General features: G+C 44.3%; 1 protein-coding gene across 3 annotated transcripts in view; it reads left to right on the forward strand.

Annotated features, from left to right (window-relative positions):
* The window catches only part of MYO5B (myosin VB), a 393467-nt gene that overhangs the window by 333569 nt on the left and 47808 nt on the right, over positions 1-12090 (forward strand). For all 3 annotated transcript variants that reach the window (XM_050767677.1, XM_050767678.1, XM_050767680.1), the window contains exons 23-26: positions 5311-5395; positions 7208-7356; positions 8426-8545; positions 10547-10687. In XM_050767677.1, the coding sequence (XP_050623634.1) occupies positions 5311-5395; positions 7208-7356; positions 8426-8545; positions 10547-10687 (495 nt within the window). The remainder of the gene's footprint in view (positions 1-5310; positions 5396-7207; positions 7357-8425; positions 8546-10546; positions 10688-12090) is intronic.

The following is a 12090-nucleotide window of genomic DNA, read 5'->3' on the forward strand; positions in this document are numbered from 1 at the left end:
TTTATTGAGAGTTTTAGCATGAAGGGCTGTTGAATTTTGTCAAAGGCCTTTTCTGCATCTATTGAGATAATCATGTGGTTTTTGTCTTTGGTTCTGTTTATATGCTGGATTACGTTTATTGATTTGCATGTGTTGAACCAGCCTTGCATCCCAGGTATGAAGCCCACTTGATCATGGTGGATAAGCTTTTTGATGTGCTGCTGGATTCGGTTTGCCAGTATTTTATTGAGGATTTTTCATCATTGTTCATCAGGGATATTGGTCTAAAATTCTCTTTTTTGTGTGTGTGTCTCTGCCAGGCTTTGGTATCAGGATGATGCTGGCCTCATAAAATGAGTTAGGGAGGATTCCCTCTTTTTCTATTGATTGGAATAGTTTCAGAAGGAATGGTACCAGCTCCTCCTTGTACCTCTGGTAGAATTCAGCTGTGAATTCATCTGGTCCTGGACTTTATTTGCTTGGTAGGCTATTCATTATTGCCTCAATTTCAGAGCCTGTTATTGGTCTATTCAGGGATTCAACTTCTTCCTGGTTTAGTTTTGGGAGTGTGTATGTGTCCAGGAATTTATCCATTTCTTCTAGATTCTAGTTTATTTGCATAGAGGTGTTTATAGTATTCTCTGATGGTAGTTTGTATTTCTGTTGGGTCGGTGGTGTTATCCCCTTTATCGTTTTTTATTGTGTCTGTTTGATTCTTCTCTCCTTCCTTCTTTATTAGTCTTTCTAGTGATCTATCAATTTTGTTCTTCTTTTCAGAAAACCAGCTCTTGGAGTCATTGATTTTTTTAAAGGGTTTTTTGTGTCTCTATCTCCTTCAGTTCTACTCTGATTTTAGTTATTTCTTGCCTTCTGCTAGCTTTTGAATGTGTTTGCTCTTGCTTCTCTAGTTTCTTTTAATTGTGATGTTAGGGTGTCAATTTTAGATCTTTCCTGCTTTCTCTTGTGGGCATTTAGTGCTATAAATTTCCCTCTACACACTGCTTTAAATGTGTCCCAGAGACTCTGGTATGTTGTGTCTTTGTTCTCATTGGTTTCAAAGAACATCTTTATTTCTGCCTTCATTTCGTTATGTACCCAGGAGTCATTCAGGAGCAGATTGTTCAGTTTCCATGTAGTTGAATGGTTTTAATTGAGTTTCTTAATCCTGAGTTCTAGTTTGATTGCATTGTGGTCTGAGAGACAGTTTGTTAAAATTTCTGTTCTTGTACATTTGCTGAGGAGTGCTTTACTTCCAATTATGTGGTCAATTTTGGAATAAGTGCGATGTGGTGCTGAGAAGAATGTATATTCTGTTGATTTGGGGTGGAGAGTTCTGTAGATGTCTATTAGGTCTGCTTGGTGCAGAGCTGAGTTCAGTTCTTGGATATCCTTGTTAACTTTCTGTCTCATTGATCTGTCTAGTGTTGACAGTGGGGTGTTAAAGTCTCCCATTATTATTGTGTGGGAGTCTAAGTCTCTTTGTAGGTCTCTAAGGACTTGCTTTATGAATCTGGGTGCTCCTTTATTGGGTGTGTATATATTTAGGATCGTTAGCTCTTCTTGTTGAATTGATCCCTTTACTATTATTTAGTGGCCTTCTTTGTCTCTTTTGATCTTTGTTGGTTTAAAGTCTGTTTTATCAGAGACTAGGATTGCAACCCCTGCCTTTTCTTGTTTTCCATTTGCTTGATAGATCTTCCACTATACTTTATTTTGAGCCTATGTGTGTGTCTGCACCTGAGATGGGTCTGCTGAATACAGCACACTGATGGGTCTTGACTCTTTATCCAATTTGCCAGTCTGTGTCTTTTAATTGGAGCATTTAGCCCATTTACATTTAAGGTTAATATTGTTATGTGTGAACTTGATCCTGTCATTATGATGTTAGCTGGTTATTTTGCTCGTTAATTGATTCAATTTCTTCCTGGCATCAATGGTCTTTACAATTTGGCATGTTTTTGCAATGGCTGGTACCGGTTGTTCCTTTCCATGTTTAGTGCTTCCTTCAGGATCTCTTGTAGGGCAGGCCTGGTGGTGACAAAATCTCTCAGCATTTGCTTGTCTGTAAAGGATTTTATTTCTCCTTTACTTATGAAACTTAGTTCGGCTGGATATGAAATTCTGGGTTGCAAATTCTTTTCTTTAAGAATGTTGAGTATTGGCCCCCACTCTCTTCTGGCTTGTAGAGTTTCTGCCGAGAGATCGGCTATTCGTCTGATGGACTTCCCTTTGTGGGTAACCCGACCTTTCTCTCTGGCTGCCCTTAACATTTTTTCCTTCATTTCAACTTTGGTGAATCTGACAATTATGTGTCTTGGAGTTGCTCTTCTCAAGGAGTATCTTTGTGGCGTTCTCTGTATTTCCTGAATTTGAATGTTGTCCTGCCTTGCTAGGTTGGGGAAGTTCTCCTGGATAACATCCTGCAGAGTGTTTTCCAACTTGGTTCCATTCTCCCCATCACTTTCAGGTATACCAATCAGACATAGATTTGGTCTTTTCACATAGTCCCATATTTCTTGGAGGCTTTGTTCGTTTCTTTTTGCTCTTTTTTCTCTGAACTTCTCTTCTCGCTTCATTTCATTCATTTGATCTTGAATCACTGATACCCTTTCTTCCAGTTGATCGAATCGGCTACTGAAGCTTGTGCATTTGTCACGTAGTTCTTGTGCCATGTTTTTCAACTCCATCAGGTCATTTAAGGACTTCTCTACACTGCTTATTCTAGTTAGCCATTTGTGTGATCTTTTTTCAAGGTTTTTAGTTTCTTTGCAATGGGTTTGAACTTCCTCCTTTAGCTTGGAGAAGTTTGATCATCTGAAGCCTTGTTCTCTCAATTCGTCAAAGTCATTCTCCATCAGCTTTGTTCCATTGCTGGTGAGGAGCTGTGTTCCTTTGGAGGAGAAGAAGCACCCTGATTTTTAGAATTTTCAGCTTTTCTGCTCTGTTTTTTCCTCATCTTTGTGGTTTTATCTACCTTTGGTCTTTTATGATGGTGACATACAGATGTGGCTTTTGTGTGGATGTCCTTTCTGTTTATTAGTTTTCCTTCTAGCAGTCAGGACCCTCAGCTGCAGGTCTGTTGGAGTTTGTTGGAGGTCCACTCTAGACCGTTTGCCTGGGTATCAGTGGCGGAGGCTGCAGAACAGCGAATATTGCTGAACAGCAATTGCTGCTGCCTGATCATTCCTTTGGAAGCTTTGTCTCAGAGGGGTACCCAGCCGTGTGAGGTGTCAGTCTGCCCCTACTGGGGGGTGCCTCCCAGTTAGGCTACTCGGGGGTCAGGGACCTGCTTGAGGAGGCAGTCTGTCCGTTCTCAGCTCTCAAACTCCGTGCTGGGAGAACCACTACTCTCTTCAAAGCTGTCAGACAGGGACATTTAAACCTGCAGAGGTTTCTGCTGCCTTTTGTTCAGCTATGCCCTGCCCCAAGAGGTGGGGTCTACAGAGGCAGGCAGGCCTCCTTGAGCTGTGGTGGGCTCTACCCAGTTCGAGCTTCCCAGCCACTTTGTTTATCTACTCAAGCCTCAGCAATGGTGGGCGCCCCTCCGCCAGCCTTGCTGCCACCTTGCAGTTCAATCTCAGACTGCTGTGCTAGCAATGAGGGAGGCTCCGTGGGTGTGGGACCCTCTGAGCCAGGTGCAGGATATAATCTCCTGGTGTGCCAGTTGCTAAAACCATTGGAAAAGAGCAGTATTAGGGTGGGAGTGACCCGATTTTCTAGGCGCCATCTGTCACTGCTTCCCTTGGCTAGGAAAGGGAATTCCCTGACCTCTTGCTCTTGCTGGGTGAGGTGATGCCTTGCCCTGCTTTGGCTCATGCTCGGTGAGCTGCACCCACTGTCCTGCCCCCACTGTCCGACAAGCCCCAGTGAGATGAACCCGGTACCTCAGTTGGGAATGCAGAAATCACCTGTCTTCTGCATCGCTCAGCTGGGACCTGTAGACTAGAGCTGTTCCTATTCAGCCATCTTGGATCTGCCCCCCACTTTTTTTTTTTTTTTTCAGACAGAGTCTCGCTGTCTCCCACGCTGGAGTGCAGTGGCACGATCTCGGCTCACTGCAACCTCTGCCTCTCGGGTTCACGCCATTCTCCTGCCTCAGCCTCCCGAGTAGCTGGGACTATAGGTGCCTACCACCACACCCAACTAATTTTTTGTATTTTTAGTAGAGATGGGGTTTCACTGTGTTAGCCAGGATGGTCTCAATCTCCTGATCTCGTGATCCACCCACCTTGGCCTCCCGAAGTGCTGGGGTTGCAGGCATGAGCCACCACGCCTGGCCTCTTCACAGTTTTAATTCTTACTCCTCTTTGAGTAGACTACAATTTTTCTTTAATTAGTATTTTTTCTTTTATACCTTTTTTTTCTGGTAATAATCACCTTATTTTGGTTTTGTCAACATCATCAGATGTCCAACACTAGATTAGACAGTTGAATGTCAATAGCAAGTCATCTCTTTTCCATAATTTGAACTTTGCTGGGCCAGTAAGACAGGTAAAGCAAGTGGGATGAAGACCAGAGATAATTTGTTCATTGTGAGCTTTTGGCCTTCCTAAGACCAGATTGAGAGCTCAAAAATTTAGCAAGAAAGGCAAACAAATACAAAAACATGAAAGCTGACGTGGAACCAGTCCCTGTTGGACTTAACAAAAGGGGATGAACGCAGGAATAAAGACAAAGGCAAAAGAGTATATTTGGAAGAAGGGGTCCGGGGGCTCCTTGCTTCCAGTAAACAAGGGCCTGAGCTTTTAGCTCCCTTCATATTTATTGAGTAAAAGAGATAGGGAGAAGGGGGTGATTGTCAGTCAGCAGCTTGACTCAGTGCAGACTTGCATAACTGCATTCTCTGAACAGTAGTCTCCAGATGTTCTAGTAGATAACCTCAAGGAGCACGGTGCCAGGGAGTGATTGCACTCAGCAAACCTTCTGGTGGCAGGTGTAGATGTGTTTGCCCACATCCTGCATTCATGATACACAGTTTGCTGTTTGATCATATAGCCTCTTGGTCACGATCCACAGGCCTTCAGCTCTCTTCAGAAAGCCTGTTATCTTTGTAAGTTCCTCAACAAGGCATGTGAGCTTGGGATAGAATTTTCATGATGTTTTGTTGGACATTAGATGACCATAAATAGTGCTGAGCTCATCTGTCTTGTTTTAATGGGATTTTTCTTTTAGTACACATTTTTCCTTGAAAACAAAAGAAGCTTTACCCAAATCAATTTTCTTAAACAAAAAGAGCATTTACACATATCCAGTTAAAACTCAAATCCCACAAGAGAAGCCTCTCCTCTTCCCAGCATCATGAGACATTTTTCCCCTGTTGCTCTCTTCCAGCGAGTCACAGACCTGGAGCAAGAAAACGCTCTCTTGAAAGATGAGAAAGAACAGCTCAACAACCAAATCCTGTGCCAGTCTAAAGGTAAGTACCAAAGCACTTGAGTTTTCTTTGGGGTTTTAATCTCTTTTCCTCACTGACTTCCCCCAAAGACTCCTAGCAAGCATGCAGTTAGACTGGAGGCTACAGTGGGGAAAGGATCTTAATAGAGGAAGATGAAGAAAGAATAATGACCTTTAAGATCCTGCTATAACATTTGGCTTCAAGAGTCTAAAGAGGTATGCAATCAGTGCACCTTGTAAAAGAACAGAATAATAGCAATTTTTATGGACTCCTGCAGAACCCTCAGGCTTACTAGGGTTGCGAAAACTCAGCCCTAGTAAATTTGTGGTCAGACAGGTTCTCTGCTCTCGAACACTGTTTTCTGTTGTTTAAGATGTTTATCAAGACAATATGTGCACCGCTGAACATAGACCCTTATCAGTGGTTCTGCTTTTGCCCTTTGCCCTGTGATCTTTGTTGGACCCCTATCAGTGGTTCTGCTTTTGCCCTTTGCCTTGTTCCCACAGAAGCATGTGATCTTTGTTAGACCCTTATCAGTGGTTCTGCTTTTTGTCCTTTGAAGCATGTGATCTTTGTACCTACTCTCTGTTCTTACACCCCCTCCCCTTTTGAAACCATTAATAAAAACTTGCTGGTCTGAGACTCAGGCGGGTATCACAGTCCTACCAATACGTGATGTCACCCCTGGCGGCCCAGCTGTAAAATTCAAAAAAAAAAAAAAAAAAAAAAAAAAAAAGAGTCTAAAGAGGTGAGACATGTGTAATGGGCAACATAGTACATGAGACTTGGAGTCAGGGAGGCCCGCACTCGAAGCATGATTCTGCCATGTGCCTCTGTGCGGCCTTGAACAAGACTTCAGTTTGCTCATCTGCTACGCGGACATAAAGGTCCAGACATCAGGGGGCTCATGGAAGGAATGAGGAAGAGGCAGCCGGTGAAGTGCTTAGGAGGGTGCGTGACTCGCAGTGAGCGCTCGGGAGCTGTCCTCATCGCTGGGTTTCACATTTGTCTTTCGTGTCCATCCACACATCATGGTTTCTTCTACCCCCTGGGTCATCTGTTAATGTTTACTGAAGAAAGCGTCTTGAATCAGATCCCAGGTCAGCCCCTCTCAAGTGCCCACCAGCTCCTGGGCTGCCATCAGTCCCCATGTGCCACTCGGCTGTGGAGGAGCAGGGGGAGTCCACAGACCCCAGTTTCTGCCCCAACTCACCGTGATTTAGAGCAAATCCACTTCTCCCATCCTCAGGTTCCTCATGCACAAGAGGATGGAACCACATGACCACACAGTCCCACCCAATATCACATCTTTTTGAAAACATGAACTGTTTTTAAACGTCCTTTTAAAACACTTCTGTCCGTTAATGTGAATGATAAGTTTTGGCAGGGGAGTGCCCTTTCCTTCTCTATTTGCCTTCCCTCCTTTCACCCCAGTCTCCTTTGATCTCCCTGCACTCCCAAGAACTGAAAGATCAGGACTAGGAAAGCAGTGTGAATAAGCCGCCGTTCTTGCAGGAATGCTGCCAGCATTTGCTGTGACAGTTGGCAGAGGAGAGGCTGGGGCATCAACTGAGGGAATTCTCACCTACGCTGCCAACTTTGGTCTCCCCATTCCCTGAGAGCAGAGTCTTTGTCTCCCTCTCTGAAGACTAAGCCAGAGTAAGGAGACTCACCTTTGCTCTGCAGTAGGTGAGGAGCCTAATAGATTCATCAGGAGCCTCTGATGAGCTCGTCATGGGCAGCCTCTTAACAAGAGATTAATCAGAAAGCTTGAGTCAATACATGTGAGGGAATCCATCCAGAAAAACTGCAGCTTAGCATGTTGCTTTCCAGATGAATTTGCCCAGAACTCTGTGAAGGAAAATCTCCTCATGAAGAAAGAACTGGAGGAGGAGCGATCCCGGTACCAGAACCTTGTGAAGGAATATTCACAGTTGGAGCAGAGATACGACAACCTTCGGGATGAGATGACCATCATAAAGGCAAGGGGGGTGCCTCTGCTGTGCCATGGCACGGGTCCCGGCTCCTGTCCAGCTTCTGACCCCATGATCTCAGGCACTGCTTTCTGATGCGTGATGCTCAGTCTATGTGTTGTATGTGCAGCGTTTGCCATTACTGCAGAGAGGCAAAAGTAGCTGGGCTGGGTGATTCATTCCTACTGACAGACAGCTCCTTTTCCAACTTTGGGGTCATGAAGATCTCACTTATGAGTTTAAGGAACATTCCACCCAAGTGTGTTATCTTTCCTGGTTCCTATTATGGGAAGATTTCCTGTGTTGAGACAGTAATGGGGTGTGGGAGTTCTCAGCTTCATTAGTGTGTGTGTGGCAGAGAGACCCACAGGGCCTAATTGTGTCTCCTAATCTGATGAGATGTAGTATACATAGAGATAATTTTATGATATTTTAGGATCTGTCATTCTTTTTTAACCCATGTAAACATTTCCTCCAGAAATGAGTATTCAAACAAGATGGAGTAAGTTAATTGCATAGAAGCCAGGAAGAAAAGCTGAATAGGAACATCCATAGAAGTCTAAAATTGTCCTACCAAGCTCAGTTTTCACACTGACAGCCAAATCAGATGCAGAAAAAAAAAAAAACATTTTTAAATGAACAGTATAAATGGTAAACTATTTTTAATATGCTACTATTTTCATAAACAAAATTTGGGAAGTGCAAGTTGAAGGGAGGGGCCATTCTGGCCAGGTGTGGAACATTCTTTTCAAGGGAGAAGTGGGTAATGTGACTGCCTTTATGCATTTCACAAGCAAGACTGGGAGTGAAAGGTTTTTCCAGGACTTCTCAGAGAAATTGACCCAAGTGTTAGGAATTTGCATTTCATTAAGAGACGAAAAGTGGATGACTACAGTAAGAACTGTAGGTGACATGTTTCATAGGACTAGCTCTATTTAGCCATCATTCCAAGAAGCAATGATACCTATTCTTGTTTACAAATTAGGCAGAAGAATAACTCTAGGGCCTGCCACCATGAGAAGTAAGTTCTCAAGAACATTAGTTCCTAATGAGCTGTCACATTTTTCTTCTTGAACAGCAAACTCCAGGTCATAGGCGGAACCCATCAAACCAAAGTAGCTTAGAATCTGACTCCAATTACCCTTCCATCTCCACATCTGACATCGGAGACACTGAGGATGCCCTCCAGCAGGTGGAGGTGAGTGATGCAGGCTCTTGGGTACTGCCCTTCGCCAGAGGGAGTGTGTGTTTTTTCTGTGTGGAACTGTCCAAGAGAGATTTACTCTTCTGCTGGTGGCGACCAGAGTGCCCAGGGGCTAATTCTCAAGAGAGGATCACTTGGACTGCAGTGGATTTAGAGACAGTTCTCTGGAGTTAACACGTACTGTGCAAAGCAATACATTATTGTTTACCTTACACCCTATCCAGAAAGGAAAGAGGAAGATGGATCTCTGATTCCTCTTGAAAAACCAAGAAACTGATGCAGAGAGGTGAAATAGGTGGTTTAAGAAGGAACAGCTAAGTCCTTAAAATAGATACAACTTATCCCCACTTAATATCATAGTGCATATAGCAATATCAATAAATACACAAGAAAATTGCCCCTTCACTTAGAAGCTGGATAAAACTCAGAACAACAAAAAATATTTGGAATGAACGTATGCTGGGTGACCGTATCTTTGTTGGTAATAGCCTCTGAGAGTCAGTCACTAAATGGACCACACAGCGGACTGTCCGGTCTGTGTGTACTTTTGTCAAAGGTACAAAAGATACAATTTTTCCTCTGGCATTTGAAAAGAAGATCACAGGCACATGCGCGCGCCACACACACAACCTTATAAAGCATGTGGAAATAACATGGAGGAGAGACAGAATAAAAACAAATGGGTTTGGAGCAGGTCTTTGTGCAGGATCTGCTGGTCGTTGCTAGGGAAACAGTGGTGACCGAGCCAGAGAAGTCCCTGCCCTCATCTGACAGACAGCTAGACAACGAGCCGTTAGGGAAGAAACATGTGATATGATTGCAGGTCCTGCTAAGTGCTATAAAGAAAAATGAGACCATGAGCAATAGAGAATGCTGGAGCAGGGGGTGGAGGGAGAGAAGGAGGTTCTATGTGAAGGCCTCCTATCTGTTGTGCGGTTCTGCATGGCTTGCCGCCTGCTGGACACACTTAGTAAGCCTTGCCTAAGTGCTGGCTTGAGACGCTTGGCTTTGCATTGCAGTCTTCTAAGCCTAGCCCCTGCCTGCTGGACACACTTAGTAAGCCTTGCCTAAGTGCTGGCTTGAGACGCTTGGCTTTGCATTGCAGTCTTCTAAGCCTAGGCCCTTGGAGGCTTCAGTCAGCCTCAACCCCAGGCATATCACCCTGGTGTTTGTATGTGTGACTGTCTATATGTAGACATAAGCATTGTCATCACTGGGTTTATGTTCTTCAAGGAAGTCAAGACTGGTCCAGTGCTGGTCAAACATGAAGCACTGGTGGAACCAGTACTCATTAAATCCTGGTGGAACCAAATTATATTGTCTCACATGTACATACATGTGCTTAAAAATCCACATGGATGTGCTTATACACTTTCCCCATTCACAGGCAGATGCACGTGTTTGTACACCCCTGTCCCCATGCATTAGAGTCCTGGAGGGCAAACTCGGGCATAAATCCAAAAGGAACAAAATGTGGGAAATAGATGCTTTAAGATCTGTTGGATAAATAGGTTCCAGGGCAGAGCAAGCATTGATTCCATTTCAAGATGCAATCAAGTGATGGCTGATGGCACATTGCAGTGATTGGTAACCACGTTGAATCTTCGTTGGAAAGCGCTATGTCCCAAGTTCTGTAGTTTCTCCGGCATGGGACCATTTTCCAGAAGAGAGCTCTTTTAACTTCCAAAGAAAGTGCCTGTGTTTTTATCCATTTGTTCTTGGAATATATGATTGGTCATTTTAAGTGGCTCACACAGGAGGAATATAAATGGCTGAGACTCAGATGTTATCTGGACAGAAAATGAGCCTGGAGCACCAACTGTGATATGAGAAATGTTAGTTGGTTGTCATTGGCTCTGTATTTGAGATGCAAATTGATGTTTGGGAGGAGAGAGGAGACAGATGGCTGATAGAGAGGGAGACAGTGAAGTGCTGTGTGTTCCCTAAGGCATGTATTTAGGAAAACCTCTTTTCTGCGCCTGTCTTCCTTTGAAGGAAATCGGCCTGGAGAAGGCAGCCATGGACATGACGGTCTTCCTGAAGCTGCAGAAGAGAGTACGGGAGCTGGAGCAGGAGAGGAAGAAGCTGCAAGTGCAGCTGGAGAAGAGAGAACAGCAGGACAGCAAGAAAGTCCAGGTACGTGAAGGGGCTGCAGTGCGCTTATGGTGCTTGGATGAGAGAACAATCCAGCTCGTGTTCCCAGGGCTCATGTGGCATGTGTGACCACATGGGATCATGCTCCTGCTAAGTCTCAGAGGGCTCTTCCTTATTGCATTGGAGTCATGCTGAGTCTTCTCTGAGTGCCCCTACACCACCCAGCTGAACAGGAGTAAGCTCCCTCGTGCCCCGGGTTTCCACTGGTGAAGCTAGGGGGAAGTCTGTGGCATCATCACCTACTTGCAAAGAGAGGAGCTCCCTGCCAGGAGGACCAGGCTGTGTAATAAGTGTGTAAATACAGCAGAAGTCAGATGTTCACAGAGACAACCTATCGCCCTTTCATACCTGGGATCTGGCATGGGTTTGGGTTCAGCCTTTTTGGGTCAGAGGCAGACCAAGTGTGTGTCACTCACCGTCCTCTCCCATGGCTGCACCCTTGCCTCAGTCCAGATTATCAGCAGCCTCTTGGGTCTAGAAAGGATATTGTTTGAAATCTTAGTAGCCCCAAAAATAATCGTTCCATCTCAAGGAACTATTGGGCACCCACGCTGCATTCAGAACTATGCCAGTGCCAGGCATGTAGTAGGTACACAAAATGTTCCTTAAAGGACAGCAGATAACAATGTAAGAGAAATCCCCAGGATTTCTCTTGAGGATTGAGGAATTTAAATGTTATGAGGAATTTAGATGTTTTGTCTGGGAAAACCAGACATAACACATGTGAAAAGTAAAAAATAACTTTGGTAGCACTTAAATAAATGCAAGTTGAGTGTGAACAGGTTGGTGCCATAGGAGTAGAGAATCCATTGAATATAGCAGTGCTAAGGAGGAAAGAACCATTTATTTCTCTGGAGATAGAAGGACCACTTCTAAAGGGTACAAGGTCAATTCTGCCATGGGTTATATCATCAGCTGACCTCATAGTGAGCTTGAAAAAGGCCTTTCGTGTGTTCTCAGGCCTGAATTATTAATTGTGGAGTTTGACACCTACCCCATGTTCTCAATCCCCATCCCTTACCTCACTTCTGTGCCCATTTTTTGCAACACCTGTGTTCCCTTTGCAATCAATTGTGATACAGATTCTGATCTATATTGCTAGCAAATTCTTGTTTTTTCCCCCTCCCCGAGCAGTAACTGGGGGGGTAAATCTTGCTGATGGGTTTAAATCTCTCAGGTGGACTTGATTCAGAATGGAAAGTGAAAAGATCAGGTTTCTAAATTACTCTGAATTAGGGGGAAAGCTGCCCTGACAGGCAAGTGCAAATCAAATCAATGAAAAGCTACACAGATGATATCAGACAGTGCCTGACGTACAAGTTCTTGGCCTATCCAGCTGTACCTAAAGATTCATTCTCCAGGCTCCCCATTCCAGACATGCCAAC

Source organism: Macaca thibetana, chromosome 18 (genome assembly GCF_024542745.1).
Source record: "Macaca thibetana thibetana isolate TM-01 chromosome 18, ASM2454274v1, whole genome shotgun sequence".
NCBI classification, from domain to species: domain Eukaryota; kingdom Metazoa; phylum Chordata; class Mammalia; order Primates; family Cercopithecidae; genus Macaca; species Macaca thibetana.